This window comes from Anthonomus grandis, unplaced genomic scaffold, assembly GCF_022605725.1.
Source record: "Anthonomus grandis grandis unplaced genomic scaffold, icAntGran1.3 ctg00000286.1, whole genome shotgun sequence".
NCBI lineage: Eukaryota > Metazoa > Arthropoda > Insecta > Coleoptera > Curculionidae > Anthonomus > Anthonomus grandis.
In genome coordinates, this window is record NW_026088444.1 from 6,005 (window position 1) to 29,435 (window position 23,431).

Genomic DNA, 23,431 nt, shown 5'->3' on the forward strand with positions numbered 1-23,431 from the left:
CGGTTTTTTACAATTAACATGTACTTTTTGAGATCGAAAATTTTGCATAACTTTTTTGTTATTAAAGATAGAGCTTTCATTTAAAAACAGTCAAGTACTCCTAGCGAAGGGGCACCTTGCACATAATTATCAAAACTGAAAAAATTATAGTTTTTGAAAAAAATCGAAATTTCGGTTTTCTACAATTAACATGTAATTTTTTAGATCGAAAATGTTGCGTAACTTTTTTGTTATTAAAGATAGAGCTTTCATTTAAAAACTGCCAAGTACTCCTCGCAAAGGAACACCTTGTACGTAATAATCAAGAACTAAAAAAATTGTAGTTTTTGAGAAAAATCGAAATTTCGGTTTTTTACAATTAACATGTACTTTTTTAGATCGAAAATTTTGCATAACTTTTTTGTTATTAAAGATAGAGCTTTCATTTAAAAACTGTTAAGTACTCCTAGCGAAGGGGCACCTTTCGCGTAATTATCAAAATTGAAAAAATTATAGTTTTTGAGAAAAATCGAAATTTCCGTTTTTTACAATTAACATGTACTTTTTTAGATCGAAAATTTTGCACAACTTTTTTGTTATTAAAGATAGACCTTTCATTTAAAAACTGCCAAGTACTCCTCGCAAAGGGGCACCTTGTACGTAATAATCAAAAACTAAAAAAATTGTAGTTTTTGAAAAAAATCTAAATTTCGGTTTTTTACAATTAACATGTACTTTTTTAGATCGAAAATTTTGCATAACTTTTTTGCTATTAAAGATAGAGCCTTCATTTAAAAACTGTTAAGTACTCCTAGCAAAGAGGCATCTTGCACATAATTATTAAAATTTAAAAAATTATAGTTTTTGAAAAAAATCGAAATTTCGGTTTTTTACAATTAACATGTACTTTTTTATATCGAAAATTTTGCATAACTTTTTTGTTATTAAAGATAGAGCTTTCATTTAAAAACAGTCAAGTACTCCTAGCAAAGGGGCACCTTGCACATAATTATCAAAATTGAAAAAATTATAGTTATTGAGAAAAATCGAAATTTCGGTTTTTTACGATTAACATGTACTTTTTTAGATCGAAAATTTTGCATAACTTTTTTGTTATTAAAGATAGAGCTTTCATTTAAGAACTTCCAAGTACTCCTCGCAAAGGGGCACCTTGCACATAATTATCAAAATTGAAAAAATTATAGTTTTTGAGAAAAATTGAAATTTCGGTTTTTTACGATTAACATGTACTTTTTTAGATCGAAAATTTTGCATAACTTTTTTGTTATTAAAGATAGAGCTTTCATTTAAGAACTGCCAAGTACTCCTAGCGAAGGGGCACCTTGCACATAATTATCAAAATTGAAAAAATTATAGTTTTTGAGAAAAATTGAAATTTCGGTTTTTTACAATTAACATGTACTTTTTTAGATCGAAAATTTTGCATAACTTTTTTGTTATTAAAGATAGAGCTTTCATTTAAGAACTGCCAAGTACTCCTCGCAAAGGGGCACCTTGCACATAATTATCAAAATTAAAAAAATTATAGTTTTTGAGAAAAATCGAAATTTCGGTTTTTTACAATTAACATGTACTTTTTTTAGATCGAAAATTTTGCATAACTTTTTTGTTATTAAAGATAGAGCTTTCATTTAAAAACTGTTAAGTACTCCTAGCGAAGGGGCACCTTGTACGTAATAATCAAAAACTAAAAAAATTGTAGTTTTTGAAAAAAATCTAAATTTCGGTTTTTTACAATTAACATGTTCTTTTTTAGATCGAAAATTTTGCATAACTTTTTTGCTATTAAAGATAGAGCCTTCATTTAAAAACTGTTAAGTACTCCTAGCGAAGAGGCATCTTGCACATAATTATTAAAATTTAAAAAATTATAGTTTTTGAAAAAAATCGAAATTTCGGTTTTTTACAATTAACATGTACTTTTTTATATCGAAAATTTTGCATAACTTTTTTGTTATTAAAGATAGAGCTTTCATTTAAAAACAGTCAAGTACTCCTAGCAAAGGGGCACCTTGCACATAATTATCAAAATTGAAAAAATTATAGTTTTTGAGAAAAATCGAAATTTCGGTTTTTTACAATTAACATGTACTTTTTTAGATCGAAAATTTTGCATTACTTTTTTGTTATTAAAGATAGAGCTTTCATTTAAAAACAGTCAAGTACTTCTAGCGAAGGGGCACCTTGCACATAATTATCAAAATTGAAAAAATTATAGTTTTTGAGAAAAATCGAAATTTCGGTTTTTTACAATTAACATGTACTTTTTTAGATCGAAAATTTTGCATAACTTTTTTGTTATTACAGATAGAGCTTTCATTTAAAAACTGTTAAGTACTCCTAGCGAAGGGGCACCTTTCGCGTAATTATCAAAATTGAAAAAATTATAGTTTTTGAGAAAAATCGAAATTTCGGTTTTTTACAATTAACATGTACTTTTTTAGATCGAAAATTTTGCATAACTTTTTTGTTATTAAAGATAGAGCTTTCATTTAAAAACTGCCAAGTACTCCTCGCAAAGGGGCACCTTGTACGTGATAATCAAAAACTAAGAAAATTGTAGTCTTTGAAATAAATCGAAATTTAGGTTTTTTACAATTAACATGTACTTTTTTATATCGAAAATTTTGCATAACTTTTTTGTTATTAAAGATAGAGCTTTCATTTAAAAACTGCCAAGTACTCCTCGCAAAGGGGCACCTTGCACATAATTATCAAAATTGAAAAAATTATAGTTTTTGGGAAAAATCGAAATTTAGGTTTTTTACGATTAACATGTACATTTTTAGATAGAAAATTTTGCATAACTTTTTTGTTATTAAAGATAGAGCTCTCATTTAAAAACTGCCAGGTACTCCTCGCAAAGGGGCACCTTGCACATAATTATCAAAATTGAAAAAATTATAGTTTTTGAGAAAAATCGAAATTTCGGTTTTTTACGATTAACATGTACTTTTTTAGATCGAAAATTTTGCATAACTTTTTTGTTATTAAAGATAGAGCTTTCATTTAAGAACTTCCAAGTACTCCTCGCAAAGAGGCACCTTGCACATAATTATCAAAATTGAAAAAATTATAGTTTTTGAGAAAAATTGAACTTTCGGTTTTTTACGATTAACATGTACTTTTTTAGATCGAAAATTTTGCATAACTTTTTTGTTATTAAAGATAGAGCTTTCATTTAAGAACTGCCAAGTACTCCTCGCAAAGGGGCACCTTGCACATAATTATCAAAATTGAAAAAATTATAGTTTTTGAGAAAAATTGAAATTTCGGTTTTTTACGATTAACATGTACTTTTTTAGATCGAAAATTTTGTATAACTTTTTTGTTATTAAAGATAGAGCTTTCATTTAAGAACTGCCAAGTACTCCTCGCAAAGGGGCACCTTGCACATAATTATCAAAATTGAAAAAATTATAGTTTTTGAAAAAAATCGAAATTTCGGTTTTTTACAATTAACATGTACTTTTTGAGATCGAAAATTTTGCATAACTTTTTTGTTATTAAAGATAGAGCTTTCATTTAAAAACAGTCAAGTACTTCTAGCGAAGGGGCACCTTGCACATAATTATCAAAACTGAAAAAATTATAGTTTTTGAAAAAAATCGAAATTTCGGTTTTTTACAATTAACATGTACTTTTTTAAATCGAAAATTTTGCATAACTTTTTTGTTATTAAAGATAGAGCTTTCATTTAAAAACAGTCAAGTACTCCTGGCAAAGGAGCACCTTGCACATAATTATTAAAATTGAAAAAATTATAGTTTTTGAAAAAAATCGAAATTTCGGTTTTCTACAATTAACATGTACTTTTTTAGATCGAAAATGTTGCGTAACTTTTTTGTTATTAAAGATAGAGCTTTCATTTAAAAACTGCCAAGTACTCCTCGCAAAGGAACACCTTGTACGTAATAATCAAGAACTAAAAAAATTGTAGTTTTTGAGAAAAATCGAAATTTCGGTTTTTTACAATTAACATGTACTTTTTTAGATAGAAAATGTTGCGTAACTTTTTTGTTATTAAAGATAGAGCTTTCATTTAAAAACTACCAAGTACTCCTCGCAAAGGGGCACCTTGAACGTAATAATCTAAAACTAAAAAAATTGTAGTTTTTGAAAAAAATCGAAATTTCGGTTTTTTACAATTAACATGTACTTTTTTAGATCGAAAATGTTGCATAACTTTTTTGTTATTAAAGATAGAGCTTTCATTTAAAAACAGTCAAGTACTCCTGGCAAAGGAGCACCTTGCACATAATTATTATAATTGAAAAAATTATAGTTTTTGAAAAAAATCGAAATTTCGGTTTTTTACAAATAACATGTACATTTTTAGATCGAAAATTTTGCATAACTTTTTTGTTATTAAAGATAGAGCTTTCATTTAAAAACTGCCAAGTACTCCTCGCAAAGGGGCACCTTGTACGTAATAATCAAAATCTAAAAAATTGTAGTTTTTGAGAAATATCGAAATTTCGATTTTTTACAATTAACATGTACTTTTTTAGATCGAAAATTTTGCATAACTTTTTTGTTATTAAAGATAGAGCTTTCATTTAAAAACAGTCAGGTACTCCTAGCGAAGGGGCACCTTGCACATAACTATCAAAATTTAAAAAAAATTATAGTTTTTGAGAAAAATCGAAATTTCGGTTTTTTACAATTAACATGTACTTTTTTAGATCGAAAATTTTGAAGGCTCATATCTCGGCTTCTATATGAATTATCATGAAAATTCCAACGGTTTTGTCTTAGTTTCGTCCTTCTGAATCCAACGAGACCATCCGCAAGATCGTAGCTTCTACGAGAGCCGAGATATGGCATTTTTGTAGCCCATTTTTGGCCTCAAAAACGGACGTCAAAAACGACTTTTTCAGGATTTTCAAAGTGCTCTCATTCCCTTAGTTCTGCTCGGATCCTGTCATAACCCGGTGTTTTCGTAATCTAGGTGATCAGAATAAGACGCTGGTATACTTAGTTTGACTTTGAAAAAAATCAATTTTTGGTGAAAAAATTCGATACGGGGGGGTATACCCGAAAAATGAAAAAACCCAAACTTTGAAGGCTCATATCTCGGCTTCTATATGAGCTATCGTGAAAATTCTAACGGTTTTGTCTTAGTTTCGTCCTTCTGAATGCAACGAGACTATCCGCAAGGTCGTAGCTTCTACGAGAGCCGAGATATGGAATTTTTGTAGCCCATTTTTGGCCTCAAAAACGGACGTCAAAAACGACTTTTTCAGGATTTTCAAAGTGCTCTCATTTCCTTAGTTCTGCTCGGATCCTGTTATAACCCGGTGATTTCGTAATCTAGGTGATCAGAATAAGACGCTGGTATACTTAGTTTGATTTCGAAAAAATCAATTTTTGGTGAAAAAAATTCGATACGGGGGGGTATACCCGAAAAATGAAAAAACCCAAATTTTGAAGGCTCATATCTCGGCTCCTATACGAGCTATCGGGACAATTCCAACGGTCTTGTTTTAGTTTCGTCCTTCTGAATCCAACGAGACCATCCGCAAGGTCGTAGCTTTTACGAGAGCTGAGATATGGCATTTTTGTAGCCCATTTTTGGCCTCAAAAACGGACGTCGAAAACGACTTTTTCAGGATTTTCAAAGTGCTCTCATTCCCTTAGTTCTGCTCGGATAATGTTATAACCCGGTGTTTTCGTAATCTAGGTGATCAGAATAAGACGCTGGTATACTTAGTTTGACTTTGAAAAAAATCAATTTTTGGTGAAAAAATTCGATACGGGGGGGTATACCCGAAAAATGAAAAAACCCAAATTTTGAAGGCTCATATCTCGGCTTCTATATGAGCTATCGTGAAAATTCCAACGGTTTTGTCTTAGTTTCGTCCTTCTGAATCCAACGAGACCATCCGCAAGGTCGTAGCTTTTACGAGAGCTGAGATATGGCATTTTTGTAGCCCATTTTTGGCCTCAAAAACGGACGTCGAAAACGACTTTTTCAGGATTTTCAAAGTGCTCTCATTCCCTTAGTTCTGCTCGGATCCTGTTATAACCCGGTGTTTTCGTAATCTAGGTGATCAGAATAAGACGCTGGTATACTTAGTTTGACTTTGAAAAAAATCAATTTTTGGTGAAAAAAATCGATACGGGGGGGTATACCCGAAAAATGAAAAAACCCAAATTTTGAAGGCTCATATCTCGGCTCCTATACGAGCTATCGGGACAATTCCAACGGTTTTGTCTTAGTTTCGTCCTTCTGAATGCAACGAGACTATCCGCAAGGTCGTAGCTTCTACGAGAGCCAAGATATGGAATTTTTGTAGCCCATTTTTGGCCTCAAAAACGGACGTCAAAAACGACTTTTTCAGGATTTTCAAAGTGCTCTCATTCCCTTAGTTCTGCTCGGATCCTGTTATAACCCGGTGATTTCGTAATCTAGGTGATCAGAATAAGACGCTGGTATACTTAGTTTGATTTCGAAAAAATCAATTTTTGGTGAAAAAATTCGATACGGGGGGGTATACCCGAAAAATGAAAAAACCCAAATTTTGAAGGCTCATATCTCGGCTCCTATACGAGCTATCGGGACAATTCCAACGGTTTTGTCTTAGTTTCGTCCTTCTGAATCCAACGAGACCATCCGCAAAGTCGTAGCTTTTACGAGAGCTGAGATATGGCATTTTTGTAGCCCATTTTTGGCCTCAAAAACGGACTTCGAAAACGACTTTTTCAGGATTTTCAAAGTGCTCTCATTCCCTTAGTTCTGCTCGGATCCTGTTATAACCCGGTGTTTTCGTAATCTAGGTGATCAGAATAAGACGCTGGTATACTTAGTTTGACTTTGAAAAAAATCAATTTTTGGTGAAAAAATTCGATACGGGGGGGTATACCCGAAAAATGAAAAAACCCAAATTTTGAAGGCTCATATCTCGGCTCCTATATGAGCTATCGTGAAAATTCCAACGGTTTTGTCTTAGTTTGGTCCTTTTGAATGCAACGAGACCATCCGCAAGGTCGTAGCTTCTACGAGAGCCGAGATATGGCATTTTTGTAGCCCATTTTTGGCCTCAAAATCGGACGTCGAAAACGACTTTTTCAGTATTTTCAAAGTGCTCTCATTCCCTTAGTTCTGCTCGGATCCTGTTATAACCCGGTGTTTTCGTAATCTAGGTGATCAGAATAATCCGCTGTTATAGTTAGTTGGAATTCGAATAAAAAAAAATTATGAAAAAATTTGAAAGAGGGGGGGGTATATAATTTCTTACTGATAAACAGTGTGGGGCGGGTGGGGGATATGGGTTGACTCACTCGTTCACATGTGAGCATATCTTTTATTCTCCAGCTCTCTCTGCAACGACCAGGACTAACTTCTCTTTCTAAAAATGACCGAAACAGTGGTGGGGGACGTATGTGCAGACATGTAGCACACTTTGTCATGGATCGCCTCCTTTATGGGCCCAGTATTCGGTCGGACCTGATACCTCAGTGGACGGTAGTGGTCGCTTTCTTTACCTACTTGATCAAGGACAATGTAGAGAGCAAACAGGTGGTTTTAATAGAAAACCTATTGGAGATGATTTTGGATGTCCAGCTGGACCAGAGCTGCTGGGTGCGGAAGGTCGGGGTATGCCCCGGAGAATTTGAATAAGGAGCTCGTGGTGCGGTACTGCAATCAGATACTGGGCATTTTAATGGACTGTTTGGATTATAACAATTTGGGGTAAGTTTCTTAACTTAAAAATTTTGAAAATTAAAAAAAAATATCAAACCACAAACAAAATATATAATGTAGCGAAACGACCTCTAAATTTGCTATAGTTCGTTCTATTAGAATATCTGTGGTTCCGTTAAAAGGTTTTAATCCGGGTCAGTGCTTTTATTATTAATAGGTAAGGTTACAACTGTCCTGTTTCTTGGCTAGCAATTTATGTTATCTATTTTGTTATTAAAAGGTGTTAAAACTAAGCCCATAACTGAGGTGAATTAACTGAGATTTCCCGACATAAGTGGTTTCTTTGACATACGAACCCTCGGGACTAAAAATCCCATTACAATAAAAGTCCAAAAAAAACATTTATTGTTATAAGTTGCCCAAATGATGGGCAGAATGGCAGGTTTGGCAAATCAATAACTTCTTCCGAGTATTTGACACCGTTGAAAAAGAAGAAGAAGAAGAGAAGTAGCAGTAACGAGTGTGAGAGGGAAACGAGGTAGGAAAATGGACAGACAACCCTCTGGTTTCCTCCACTCCTGTGGGCGTCTCATTGTCTATCCCTTTCCCTCCCTCATTTCTCTCGCACTTTGGCTACATTCTACTTCTCTTCTCCTTCTTCCTCTTTTTTAAATGCCTGGACAAAATTATTGATTTTTTACAAGCAGTTGAACCCAAAGTTTCTTCTGCTTCTTCTTTTTCTTCTTCTTCTTCTCTCTCTTTTTCTTTAAAAACCTCAAATACCTGGATTCCGTTTACATATACTTACTTTGAATAAATCTCTACCATGAGAATTACAAATAAAACATCTAATTTTGGCAGTGACAATTTATTAATTGATTGATTTTATTGACCGGCAAGCTTTCCTGTGATTATCACAGACTTTGTTTCTGGTGATCAAATCTCGATATGGATTTTAATGAGTTTTTAGTCCACATTATCAATATTGTCCATTTTCTAAGTCAATTCAGTAAAAATTCCAGGATTTATTTCTTAATAAATAAATAGGACCCGAAGAAATAACTCGACAACGAGCTACTCAACTGTAGGTTCCTTGAAAGGTTCTACTCTTAATATAATCATTTACAAAATGATCGACCTATTCTTCCTTATCTAGGAACGAAAGCGAGCTGATCCTGGAGTCCCTGCAATCCTTCTCGAAACTCCTGAACAGTTTGCCAGGGTACAAATTCAGTTCCTTTCAAGTTACCGGAGCAGTGAGGATCAAGTTGCTATTCAGTCAAGAGGATCCACGTCTAAGGAGATCCTCGATCCAGTTATTAGGAGATCTGGCAACATCCTTTGGCCAGGAGACCAATTTGGAGGCATTCAAGGATCGAGTGAGATCCAAGGGAACCTCATCACTTTACTCTTGCATCTATGCGCTCCAGACGTGTATATTGTCAAGGTATGACTTTTTTGGATCATTTTACTCACTTAACTCATGCATGGACCCCATTTAGGCCTGTAAAAGTACAATGCAGAAGGTTGGCCCTTATCTGGATTTTCCGGAGGTATACCGCATGATCCAGGAGTGTTTGGGCGATGACACCGACTTGATGTTCACGGATTTTATTGGGGAGTTAATTAAACGCATGGTAAGTAAATGGCAGCACCTTAAATGTAATATTCATGCAGTTCGTCTGTGATATATTTTGAATTTAATTAGGGATTTATGGAATCAAAGATATCAAGGTTATTTGGGGGTCAAATCGAGGACGAGTTGGTTTAAAGGTGGCGTCTAAGGGCCAATCCCGCCCTTGTCATCGGTTTGTTCTACGCCGAACTACTACCCGAGAATAAACCGAAAGTTTCACTGGAAACTGTCTGTGATAAACTGAACAGACTGATGCAAGACGAGTCAGAAGAAGTTAGGATTAAGGCAAGTCAAGCTATATCGTGTTTGTTTTTATAATTATTGTAGAACGGAATGTGCTAGGGGGATAGTACGATTAAGTCTTTTAAATCAGTTTTTAGTAAGAAAATTTAAAAAAAGTCAACAGGGGTCAAAACTGACTTGTGGGTGGACTTTGTAGCTTATAAGTTTATCTCTGTCGCACTCATTGTATAAAAAAACTTGAAACGTGGAAAAACTGAAATTTCACAAAGTTTATTAGTTTTAAAATTTTGCATAACTTTTCTGTTATTAAAGATAGAGCTTTCATTTAAAAACTGTCAAGTACTCCATGCAAAGGGGCACCTTCCACATAATTATCAAAATTGAAAAAAATATAGTTTTTGAGAAAAATCGAAATTTATGTTTTTTACGATTAACATGTACTTTTTTGGATCGAAAATTTTGCATAACTTTTTTGTTATTAAAGATAGAGCTTTCATTTAAAAACTGCCAAGTACTCCTCGCAAAGGGGCACCTTGAGCGTAATAATCTAAAACTAAAAAAATTGTAGTTTTTGAAAAAAATCGAAATTTCGGTTTTTTACAATTAACATGTACTTTTTTAGATCGAAAATGTTGCATAACTTTTTTGTTATTAAAGATAGAGCTTTCATTTAAAAACAGTCAAGTACTCCTGGCAAAGGAGCACCTTGCACATAATTATTAAAATTGAAAAAATTATAGATTTTGAAAAAAATCGAAATTTCGGTTTTTTACAAATAACATGTACATTTTTAGATCGAAAATTTTGCATAACTTTTTTGTTATTAAAGATAGAGCTTTCATTTAAAAACTGCCAAGTACTCCTCGCAAAGGGGCACCTTGAACGTAATAATCTAAAACTAAAAAAATTGTAGTTTTTGAAAAAAATCGAAATTTCGGTTTTTTACAATTAACATGTACTTTTTTAGATCGAAAATGTTGCATAACTTTTTTGTTATTAAAGATAGAGCTTTCATTTAAAAACTGCCAAGTACTCCTCGCAAAGGGGCACCTTGCACATAATTATCAAAATTAAAAAAATTATAGTTTTTGAGAAAAATCGAAATTTCGATTTTTTACAATTAACATGTACTTTTTTAGATCGAAAATTTTGCATAACTTTTTTGTTATTAAAGATAGAGCTTTCATTTAAAAACAGTCAAGTACTCCTAGCGAAGGGGCACCTTGCACATAATTATCAAAATTGAAAAAATTATAGTTTTTGAGAAAAATCGAAATTTCGGTTTTTTACAATTAACATGTACTTTTTTAGATCGAAAATTTGCATTACTTTTTTGTTATTAAAGATAGACCTTTCATTTAAAAACTGCCAAGTACTCCTCGCAAAGGGGCACCTTGTACGTAATAATCAAAAACTAAAAAAATTGTAGTTTTTGGAAAAAATCGATATTTCGGTTTTTTGCAATTAACATGTACTTTTTTAGATCGAAAATTTTGCATAACTTTTTTGCTATTAAAGATAGAGCCTTCATTTAAAAACTGTTAAGTACTCCTAGCGAAGAGGCATCTTGCACATAATTATTAAAATTTAAAAAATTATAGTTTTTGAAAAAAATCGAAATTTCGGTTTTTTACAATTAACATGTACTTTTTTATATCGAAAATTTTGCATTACTTTTTTGTTATTAAAGACAGAGCTTTCATTTAAAAACAGTCAAGTACTCCTCGCAAAGGGGCACCTTGCACATAATTATCAAAATTAAAAAAATTATAGTTTTTGAGAAAAATCGAAATTTCGATTTTTTACAATTAACATGTACTTTTTTAGATCGAAAATTTTGCATAACTTTTTTGTTATTAAAGATAGAGCTTTCATTTAAAAACAGTCAAGTACTCCTAGCGAAGGGGCACCTTACACATAATTATCAAAATTGAAAAAATTATAGTTTTTGAGAAAAATCGAAATTTCGGTTTTTTACAATTAACATGTACTTTTTTAGATCGAAAATTTGCATTACTTTTTTGTTATTAAAGATAGACCTTTCATTTAAAAACTGCCAAGTACTCCTCGCAAAGGGGCACCTTGTACGTAATAATCAAAAACTAAAAAAATTGTAGTTTTTGAAAAAAATCGATATTTCGGTTTTTTGCAATTAACATGTACTTTTTTAGATCGAAAATTTTGCATAACTTTTTTGCTATTAAAGATAGAGCCTTCATTTAAAAACTGTTAAGTACTCCTAGCGAAGAGGCATCTTGCACATAATTATTAAAATTTAAAAAATTATAGTTTTTGAAAAAAATCGATATTTCGGTTTTTTACAATTAACATGTACTTTTTTATATCGAAAATTTTGCATTACTTTTTTGTTATTAAAGATAGAGCTTTCATTTAAAAACAGTCAAGTACTCCTCGCAAAGGGGCACCTTGCACATAATTATCAAAATTAAAAAAATTATAGTTTTTGAGAAAAATCGAAATTTCGATTTTTTACAATTAACATGTACTTTTTTAGATCGAAAATTTTGCATAACTTTTTTGTTATTAAAAATAGAGCTTTCATTTAAAAACAGTCAAGTACTCCTAGCGAAGGGGCACCTTACACATAATTATCAAAATTGAAAAAATTATAGTTTTTGAGAAAAATCGAAATTTCGGTTTTTTACAATTAACATGTACTTTTTTAGATCGAAAATTTGCATTACTTTTTTGTTATTAAAGATAGACCTTTCATTTAAAAACTGCCAAGTACTCCTCGCAAAGGGGCACCTTGTACGTAATAATCAAAAACTAAAAAAATTGTAGTTTTTGAAAAAAATCGATATTTCGGTTTTTTGCAATTAACATGTACTTTTTTAGATCGAAAATTTTGCATAACTTTTTTGCTATTAAAGATAGAGCCTTCATTTAAAAACTGTTAAGTACTCCTAGCGAAGAGGCATCTTGCACATAATTATTAAAATTTAAAAAATTATAGTTTTTGAAAAAAATCGAAATTTCGGTTTTTTACAATTAACATGTACTTTTTTATATCGAAAATTTTGCATTACTTTTTTGTTATTAAAGATAGAGCTTTCATTTAAAAACAGTCAAGTACTCCTAGCAAAGGGGCACCTTGCACATAATTATCAAAATTGAAAAAATTATAGTTTTTGAGAAAAATCGAAATTTCGGTTTTTTACAATTAACATGTACTTTTTTAGATCGAAAATTTTGCATTACTTTTTTGTTATTAAAGATAGAGCTTTCATTTAAAAACAGTCAAGTACTCTTAGCGAAGGGGCACCTTGCACATAATTATCAAAATTGAAAAAATTATAGTTTTTGAGAAAAATCGAAATTTCGGTTTTTTACAATTAACATGTACTTTTTTAGATCGAAAATTTTGCATAACTTTTTTGTTATTACAGATAGAGCTTTCATTTAAAAACTGTTAAGTACTCCTCGCAAAGGGGCACCTTGCACATAATTATCAAAATTGAAAAAATTATAGTTTTTGAGAAAAATCGAAATTTCGATTTTTTACAATTAACATGTACTTTTTTAGATCGAAAATTTTGCATAACTTTTTTGTTATTAAAGATAGAGCTTTCATTTAAAAACTGCCAAGTACTCCTCGCAAAGGGGCACCTTGTACGTAATAATCAAAAACTAAAAAAATTGTAGTTTTTGAAAAAAATCGAAATTTCGGTTTTTTACAATTAACATGTACTTTTTTAGATCGAAAATTTTGCATAACTTTTTTGCTATTAAAGATAGAGCCTTCATTTAAAAACTGTTAAGTACTCCTAGCGAAGAGGCATCTTGCACATAATTATTAAAATTTAAAAAATTATAGTTTTTGAAAAAAATCGAAATTTCGGTTTTTTACAATTAACATGTACTTTTTTAGATCGAAAATTTTGCATAACTTTTTTGTTATTAAAGATAGAGCTTTCATTTAAAAACTGCCAAGTATTCCTCGCAAAGGGGCACCTTGCACATAATTATCAAAATTGAAAAAATTATAGTTTTTGGGAAAAATCGAAATTTAGGTTTTTTACGATTAACATGTACATTTTTAGATCGAAAATTTTGCATAACTTTTTTGTTATTAAAGATAGAGCTTTCATTTAAAAACTGCCAAGTATTCCTCGCAAAGGGGCACCTTGCACATAATTATCAAAATTGAAAAAATTATAGTTTTTGGGAAAAATCGAAATTTAGGTTTTTTACGATTAACATGTACATTTTTAGATCGAAAATTTTGCATAACTTTTTTGCTATTAAAGATAGAGCCTTCATTTAAAAACTGTTAAGTACTCCTAGCGAAGAGGCATCTTGCACATAATTATTAAAATTTAAAAAATTATAGTTTTTGAAAAAAATCGAAATTTCGGTTTTTTACAATTAACATGTACTTTTTTAGATCGAAAATTTTGCATAACTTTTTTGTTATTAAAGATAGAGCTTTCATTTAAAAACTGCCAAGTATTCCTCGCAAAGGGGCACCTTGCACATAATTATCAAAATTGAAAAAATTATAGTTTTTGGGAAAAATCGAAATTTAGGTTTTTTACGATTAACATGTACATTTTTAGATCGAAAATTTTGCATAACTTTTTTGTTATTAAAGATAGAGCTCTCATTTAAAAACTGCCAGGTACTCCTCGCAAAGGGGCACCTTGCACATAATTATCAAAATTGAAAAAATTATAGTTTTTGAGAAAAATCGAAATTTCGGTTTTTTACGATTAACATGTACTTTTTTAGATCGAAAATTTTGCATAACTTTTTTGTTATTAAAGATAGAGCTTCCATTTAAAAACTGTCAAGTACTCCTCGCAAAGGGGCACCTTGCACATAATTATCAAAATTGAAAAAATTGTAGTCTTTGAAATAAATCGAAATTTCGGTTTTTTACAATTAACATGTACTTTTTTAGATCGAAAATTTTGCATAACTTTTTTGTTCTTAAAGATAGAGCTTTCATTTAAAAACTGCCAAGTACTCCTCGCAAAGGGGCACCTTGCACATAATTATCAAAATTGAAAAAATTATAGTTTTTGAGAAAAATCGAAATTTTATGTTTTTTACGATTAACATGTACATTTTTAGATCGAAAATTTTGCATAACTTTTTTGTTATTAAAGATAGAGCTTTCATTTAAAAACTGCCAGGTACTCCTCGCAAAGGGGCACCTTGCACATAATTATCAAAATTGAAAAAATTATAGTTTTTGAGAAAAATCGAAATTTCGGTTTTTTACGATTAACATGTACTTTTTTAGATCGAAAATTTTGCATAACTTTTTTGTTATTAAAGATAGAGCTTTCATTTAAAAACTGCCAAGTATTCCTCGCAAAGGGGCACCTTGCACATAATTATCAAAATTGAAAAAATTATAGTTTTTGGGAAAAATCGAAATTTAGGTTTTTTACGATTAACATGTACATTTTTAGATCGAAAATTTTGCATAACTTTTTTGTTATTAAAGATAGAGCTCTCATTTAAAAACTGCCAGGTACTCCTCGCAAAGGGGCACCTTGCACATAATTATCAAAATTGAAAAAATTATAGTTTTTGAGAAAAATCGAAATTTCGGTTTTTTACGATTAACATGTACTTTTTTAGATCGAAAATTTTGCATAACTTTTTTGTTATTAAAGATAGAGCTTCCATTTAAAAACTGTCAAGTACTCCTCGCAAAGGGGCACCTTGCACATAATTATCAAAATTGAAAAAATTGTAGTCTTTGAAATAAATCGAAATTTCGGTTTTTTACAATTAACATGTACTTTTTTAGATCGAAAATTTTGCATAACTTTTTTGTTCTTAAAGATAGAGCTTTCATTTAAAAACTGCCAAGTACTCCTCGCAAAGGGGCACCTTGCACATAATTATCAAAATTGAAAAAATTATAGTTTTTGAGAAAAATCGAAATTTTATGTTTTTTACCATTAACATGTACATTTTTAGATCGAAAATTTTGCATAACTTTTTTGTTATTAAAGATAGAGCTTTCATTTAAAAACTGCCAGGTACTCCTCGCAAAGGGGCACCTTGCACATAATTATCAAAATTGAAAAAATTATAGTTTTTGAGAAAAATCGAAATTTCGGTTTTTTACGATTAACATGTACTTTTTTAGATCGAAAATTTTGCATAACTTTTTTGTTATTAAAGATAGAGCTTTCATTTAAGAACTTCCAAGTACTCCTCGCAAAGGGGCACCTTGCACATAATTATCAAAATTGAAAAAATTATAGTTTTTGAGAAAAATTGAAATTTCGGTTTTTTACGATTAACATGTACTTTTTTAGATCGAAAATTTTGCATAACTTTTTTGTTATTAAAGATAGAGCTTTCATTTAAGAACTGCCAAGTACTCCTCGCAAAGGGGCACCTTGCACATAATTATCAAAATTGAAAAAATTATAGTTTTTGAGAAAAATTGAAATTTCGGTTTTTTACAATTAACATGTACTTTTTTAGATCGAAAATTTTGCATAACTTTTTTGTTATTCAAGATAGAGCTTTCATTTAAAAACTGCCAAGTACTCCTCGCAAAGGGGCACCTTGTACGTAATAATCAAAAACTAAAAAAATTGTAGTTTTTGAAAAAAATCGAAATTTCGGTTTTTTACAATTAACATGTACTTTTTTAGATCGAAAATTTTGCATAACTTTTTTGCTATTAAAGATAGAGCCTTCATTTAAAAACTGTTAAGTACTCCTAGCAAAGAGGCATCTTGCACATAATTATTAAAATTTAAAAAATTATAGTTTTTGAAAAAAATCGAAATTTCGGTTTTTTACAATTAACATGTACTTTTTTATATCGAAAATTTTGCATAACTTTTTTGTTATTAAAGATAGAGCTTTCATTTAAAAACAGTCAAGTACTCCTAGCAAAGGGGCACCTTGCACATAATTATCAAAATTGAAAAAATTATAGTTTTTGAGAAAAATCGAAATTTCGGTTTTTTACAATTAACATGTACTTTTTTAGATCGAAAATTTTGCATAACTTTTTTGTTATTACAGATAGAGCCTTCATTTAAAAACTGTTAAGTACTCCTAGCAAAGAGGCATCTTGCACATAATTATTAAAATTTAAAAAATTATAGTTTTTGAGAAAAATCGAAATTTCGGTTTTTTACAATTAACATGTACTTTTTTAGATCGAAAATTTTGCATTACTTTTTTGTTATTAAAGATAGAGCTTTCATTTAAAAACAGTCAAGTACTCCTAGCGAAGGGGCACCTTGCACATAATTATCAAAATTGAAAAAATTATAGTTTTTGAGAAAAATCGAAATTTCGGTTTTTTACAATTAACATGTACTTTTTTAGATAGAAAATTTTGCATAACTTTTTTGTTATTACAGATAGAGCTTTCATTTAAAAACTGTTAAGTACTCCTAGCGAAGGGGCACCTTTCGCGTAATTATCAAAATTGAAAAAATTATAGTTTTTGAGAAAAATCGAAATTTCGGTTTTTTACAATTAACATGTACTTTTTTAGATCGAAAATTTTGCATAACTTTTTTGTTATTAAAGATAGAGCTTTCATTTAAAAACTGCCAAGTACTCCTCGCAAAGGGGCACCTTGCACATAATTATCAAAATTAAAAAAATTATAGTTTTTGAGAAGAATCGAAATTTCTGTTTTTTACAATTAACATGTACTTTTTTATATCGAAAATTTTGCATAACTTTTTTGTTATTAAAGATAGAGCTTTTATTTAAAAACTGCCAAGTACTCCTTGCAAAGGGGCACCTTGTACGTGATAATCAAAAACTAAGAAAATTGTAGTCTTTGAAATAAATCGAAATTTAGGTTTTTTACAATTAACATGTACTTTTTTAGATCGAAAATTTTGCATAACTTTTTTGTTATTAAAGATAGAGCTTTCATTTAAAAACTGCCAAGTACTCCTCGCAAAGTGGCACCTTGCACATAATTATCAAAATTGAAAAAATTATAGTTTTTGGGAAAAATCGAAATTTAGGTTTTTTACGATTAACATGTACATTTTTAGATCGAAAATTTTGCATAACTTTTTTGTTATTAAAGATAGAGCTCTCATTTAAAAACTGCCAAGTACTCCTCGTAAAGGGGCACCTTGCGCATAATTATCAAAATTGAAAAAATTATAGTTTTTGAGAAAAATCGAAATTTCGGTTTTTTACGATTAACATGTACTTTTTTAGATCGAAAATTTTGCATATCTTTTTTGTTATTAAAGATAGAGCTTTCATTTAAAAGCTGCCAGGTACTCCCCGCAAAGGGGCACCTTGCACATAATTATCAAAATTAAAAAAATTATAGTTTTTGACAAAAATCGAAATTTCGGTTTTTTACAATTAACATGTACTTTTTTAGATCGAAAATTTTGCATTACTTTTTTGTTATTAAAGATAGAGCTTTCATTTAAAAACAGTCAAGTACTCCTAGCGAAGGGGCACCTTGCACATAATTATCAAAATTGAAAAAATTATAGTTTTTGAGAAAAATCAAAATTTCGGTTTTTTACAATTAACATGTACTTTTTTAGATCGAAAATTTTGCATTACTTTTTTGTTATTAAAGATAGAGCTTTCATTTAAAAACTGCCAAGTATTCCTCGCAAAGGGGCACCTTGTACGTAAGAATCAAAAACTAAAAAAATTGTAGTCTTTGAAATAAATCGAAATTTCGGTTTTTTACAATTAACATGTACTTTTTTAGATCGAAAATTTTGCATAACTTTTTTGTTATTAAAGATAGAGCTTTCATTTAAAAACTGCCAAGTACTCCTCGCAAAGGGGCACCTTGCACATAATTATCAAAATTGAAAAAATTATAGTTTTTGGGAAAAATCGAAATGTAGGTTTTTTACGATTAACATGTACATTTTTAGATCGAAAATTTTGCATTACTTTTTTGTTATTAAAGATAGAGCTTTCATTTAAAAACAGTCAAGTACTCCTAGCGAAGGGGCACCTTGCACATAATTATCAAAATTAAAAAAATTATAGTTTTTGAGAAAAATCAAAATTTCGGTTTTTTACAATTAACATGTACTTTTTTAGATCGAAAATTTTGCATTACTTTTTTGTTATTAAAGATAGAGCTTTCATTTAAAAACTGCCAAGTACTCCTCGTAAAGGGGCACCTTGCACATAATTATCAAAATTGAAAAAATTATAGTTTTTGAGAAAAATCGAAATTTCGGTTTTTTACAATTAACATGTACTTTTTTAGATCGAAAATTTTGCATTACTTTTTTGTTATTAAAGATAGAGCTTTCATTTAAAAACAGTCAAGTACTCCTAGCGAAGGGGCACCTTGCACATAATTATCAAAATTGAAAAAATTATAGTTTTTGAGAAAAATCGAAATTTCGGTTTTTTACAATTAACATGTACTTTTTTAGATCGAAAATTTTGCATAACTTTTTTGTTATTAAAGATAGAGCTTTTATTTAAAAACTGCCAAGTACTCCATGCAAAGGGGCACCTTGTACGTAATAATCAAAAACTAAAAAAATTGTAGTCTTTAAAATAAATCGAAATTTCGGTTTTTTACAATTAACATGTACTTTTTTAGATCGAAAATTTTGCATAACTTTTTTGTTATTAAAGATAGAGCTTTCATTTAAAAACTGCCAAGTACTCTTTGAAAAGGGGCACCTTGCACATAATTATCAAAATTGAAAAAATTATAGTTTTTGAGAAAAATCGAAATTTAGGTTTTTTACGAATAACATGTACTTTTTTAGATCGAAAATTTTGCATAACTTTTTTGTTATTAAAGATAGAGCTTTCACTAAAAAACTGCCAAGTACTCTTTGCAAAGGGGCACCTTGCACATAATTATCAAAATTGAAAAAATTATAGTTTTTGAGAAAAATCGAAATTTAGGTTTTTTACGATTAACATGTACTTTTTTAGATCGAAAATTTTGCACAACTTTTTTGTTATTAAAGATAGAGCTTTCATTTAAAAACAGTCAAGTACTCCTCGCAAAGGGGCACCTTGCACATAATTATTAAAATTGAAATAATTGTAGTCTTTGAAATAAATCGAAATTTCGGTTTTTTACAATTAATATGTACTTTTTTATATCGAAAATTTTGCATAACTTTTTTGTTATTAAAGATAAAGCTTTTATTTAAAAACTGCCAGGTACTCCTTGCAAAGGGGCACCTTGTACGTAATAATCAAAATTGAAAAAATTATAGTTTTTGAGAAAAATCGAAATTTCTGTTTTTTACAATTAACATGTACTTTTTTAGATCGAAAATTTTGCATAACTTTTTTGTTATTAAAGATAGAGCTTTCATTTAAAAACTGCCAAGTACTCTTTGAAAAGGGGCACCTTGCACATAATTATCAAAATTGAAAAAATTATAGTTTTTGAGAAAAATCGAAATTTAGGTTTTTTACGAATAACATGTACTTTTTTAGATCGAAAATTTTGCATAACTTTTTTATTATTAAAGATAGAGCTTTCATTTAAAAACTGCCAAGTACTCCTCGCAAAGGAGCACCTTGCACATAATTATCAAAATTGAAAAAATTATAGTCTTTGAAATAAATCGAAATTTCGGTTTTTTACAATTAACATGTACTTTTTTAGATCGAAAATTTTGCATAACTTTTTTGTTATTAAAGATAGAGCTTTCATTTAAAAACTGCCAAGTACTCTTTGAAAAGGGGCACCTTGCACATAATTATCAAAATTGAAAAAATTATAGTTTTTGAGAAAAATCGAAATTTAGGTTTTTTACGAATAACATGTACTTTTTTAGATCGAAAATTTTGCATAACTTTTTTATTATTAAAGATAGAGCTTTCATTTAAAAACTGCCAAGTACTCCTCGCAAAGGAGCACCTTGCACATAATTATCAAAATTGAAAAAATTATAGTCTTTGAAATAAATCGAAATTTCGGTTTTTTACAATTAACATGTACTTTTTTAGATCGAAAATTTTGCATAACTTTTTTGTTATTAAAGATAGAGCTTTCACTAAAAAACTGCCAAGTACTCTTTGCAAAGGGGCACCTTGCACATAATTATCAAAATTGAAAAAATTATAGTTTTTGAGAAAAATCGAAATTTCTGTTTTTTACAATTAACATGTACTTTTTTAGATCGAAAATTTTGCATAACTTTTTTGTTATTAAAGATAGAGCTTTCATTTAAAAACTGCCAAGTACTCTTTGAAAAGGGGCACCTTGCACATAATTATCAAAATTGAAAAAATTATAGTTTTTGAGAAAAATCGAAATTTAGGTTTTTTACGAATAACATGTACTTTTTTAGATCGAAAATTTTGCATAACTTTTTTATTATTAAAGATAGAGCTTTCATTTAAAAACTGCCAAGTACTCCTCGCAAAGGAGCACCTTGCACATAATTATCAAAATTGAAAAAATTATAGTCTTTGAAATAAATCGAAATTTCGGTTTTTTACAATTAACATGTACTTTTTTAGATCGAAAATTTTGCATAACTTTTTTGTTATTAAAGATAGAGCTTTCATTTAAAAACTGCCAAGTACTCCTCTTAAAGGGGCACCTTACACATAAATATCAAAATTGAAAAAATTATAGTTTTTGAGAAAAATCGAAATTTCTGTTTTTTACAATTAACATGTACTTTTTTAGATCGAAAATTTTGCATAACTTTTTTGTTATTAAAGATAGAGCTTTCATTTAAAAACTGCCAAGTACTCCTCTTAAAGGGGCACCTTACACATAAATATCAAAATTGAAAAAATTATAGTTTTTGAGAAAAATCAAAATTTAGGTTTTTTACGAATAACATGTACTTTTTTAGATCGAAAATTTTGCATAACTTTTTTATTATTAAAGATAGAGCTTTCATTTAAAAACTGCCAAGTACTCCTCGCAAAGGAGCACCTTGCACATAATTATCAAAATTGAAAAAATTATAGTCTTTGAAATAAATCGAAATTTCGGTTTTTTACAATTAACATGTACTTTTTTAGATCGAAAATTTTGCATAACTTTTTTGTTATTAAAGATAGAGCTTTCATTTAAAAACTGCCAAGTACTCCTCTTAAAGGGGCACCTTACACATAAATATCAAAATTGAAAAAATTATAGTTTTTGAGAAAAATCGAAATTTCGGTTTTTTACGATTAACATGTACTTTTTTAGATCGAAAATTTTGCATAACTTTTTTGTTATTAAAGATAGAGCTTTTATTTAAAAACTGTCAAGTACTCCTTGCAAAGGGGCACCTTGTACGTAATAATCAAAAACTAAAAAAATTTTAGTTTTTGAGAAAAATTGAAATTTCGGTTTTTTACCAATAACATGTACTTTATTAGATCGAACATTTTGCATATGTTTTTTATTAGTTCAAGTTCCCTAGGTACTATAATGAGCTAGACAAGGATATTATTATTAAGTCAAGTATACTTACCCCATATACTTTTGTAAGGAGAAAGAGGGGATAAATAAAATTTTCCTTTGTGATATTTAATAAGTACCATTTATTGTATCCAATAGACTGTTAGGAATAGAACGCTTTGAATCTTTATAATTAAGTGGACATTAAATAATAATAAAATATTAATAAACTTGATTTTGTTGTTTCTTTAATTAATAACCCAATTTTTCGTTCAAACTGGTACGACCGTCTCCGGTTTGATCGGTCGGTGGTACCCACATGCTGCAGTTCTCCTTTGAGGCGTCTTCGGCGTAACCTTCGCGTTTCTCTATCTCTGTTTTCTGTTGTCTTTGTTCCTTCCTTTTCTGATTCTTCTTCTTCTTTCTCTCGTCCTCGGTGGTCGAGTGGTCATCTGCAAATTTTACAACATTAAAGAAGGAGAAGAAGAAGAAGCGAAATAATGATGGTACTTGGGAGGTACCATCAAATAGAAGCCTAAGTTGGGACAGAAGAAGACAGTTTAATGTACTAAGAAAATTTGACCTTGAAAGGTATTTTCAAGGTCACTTGAAGGTCGAATCAAGGTAAGTAGTTGTTAGAAAAATTGCTGCAAGTGAGTTTGATCTCGCAGAAAATTTTCAAGGTCACTAAAAGGTCGAGACGAGGTGAGTAGTTGTTAGAAAAATTGATTCAAGGGAGTTTGACCTCGCAGATAATTTTCAAGGTCACTACAAGGTCGACACAAGGTAAGTAGCTCTTAGAAAAATTAGTGCAAGTGAGTTTGACCTCGCGGATAATTTTCAAGGTCACTAGAAGGTCGAGACCAGGTAGATAGTTCGTAGAATATAAGTGCAGAGTGAATATGACCTCGCGGTTAATTTTCAAGGTCACTACAAGGTCGACACAAGGTGAGTAGTTGTCAGAAAAATTGATGCAAGTGAGTTTGACTTCGCGGATAATTTTCAAGGTCACTAGAAGGTCGAGACAAGGTGAGTAGTTGTTAGAAAAATTGGTGCAAGTGAGTTTGACCTCGCAGAAAATTTTCAAGGTCACTCGAAGGTCGAGACAAGTTAAGTAGATCGTAGAAAATAAGTGCAAGTGAATATGACCCCGCGGTTAATTTTCAAGGTCACTCGAAGGTCGAGACAAGGTGAGTAGTTCTTAGAAAAATTGGTGCAAATGAGTTTGACCCCGCGGATAATTTTCAAGGTCACTAGAAGGTCGACACAAGGTGAGTAGATGTTAGAAAAATTGATTCAAGGGAGTTTGACCTCGCGGATAATTTTCAAGGTCACTAGAAGGTCGACACAAGGTGAGTAGTTGTTAGAAAAATTGATGCAAGTGAGTTTGACCTCGCGGATAATTTTCAAGGTCATTAGAAGGTCGAGACGAGGTAGGTAGTTCGTAGAATATAAGTGCAAGTGAATATGACCTCGCAGGTAATTTTCAAGGTCACTAGAAGGTCGACACAAGGTGAGTAGTTTGTAGAAAAATCGGTGCAAGTGAGTTTGGCCT

General features: G+C 30.2%; 1 protein-coding gene and 2 long non-coding RNA genes across 13 annotated transcripts in view; 1 reads left to right on the plus strand and 2 right to left on the minus strand.

Annotated features, from left to right (window-relative positions):
* Window positions 1-357: 357 nt before the first annotated feature.
* Window positions 358-22,208, minus strand: LOC126749537 (uncharacterized). The gene is made up of 4 exons (XR_007665115.1): window positions 21,077-22,208; window positions 19,012-19,356; window positions 12,642-13,157; window positions 358-977 (listed from the first exon to the last, which is right to left on the minus strand). It is a non-coding gene; the product is annotated as an uncharacterized LOC126749537 (long non-coding RNA).
* The window catches only part of LOC126749534 (uncharacterized), a 181,637-nt gene continuing 165,506 nt past the window's right edge, over window positions 7,301-23,431 (plus strand). For 3 of the 11 annotated variants that reach the window (XM_050459247.1, XM_050459246.1, XM_050459237.1), the window contains exon 1: window positions 7,308-7,696. In XM_050459247.1, coding sequence (XP_050315204.1) covers window positions 7,560-7,696 — 137 coding nt within the window. In that variant the 5' untranslated portion in view covers window positions 7,308-7,559. Of the gene's footprint in view, window positions 7,697-23,431 lie in introns of all 11 variants that reach the window. The other 8 variants (XM_050459248.1, XM_050459244.1, XM_050459245.1 and 5 more) reach the window with 6 other exon arrangements.
* Window positions 13,172-18,983, minus strand: LOC126749538 (uncharacterized). Its single transcript, XR_007665116.1, has 3 exons — window positions 18,668-18,983; window positions 17,463-17,634; window positions 13,172-13,502 (listed from the first exon to the last, which is right to left on the minus strand). It is a non-coding gene; the product is annotated as an uncharacterized LOC126749538 (long non-coding RNA).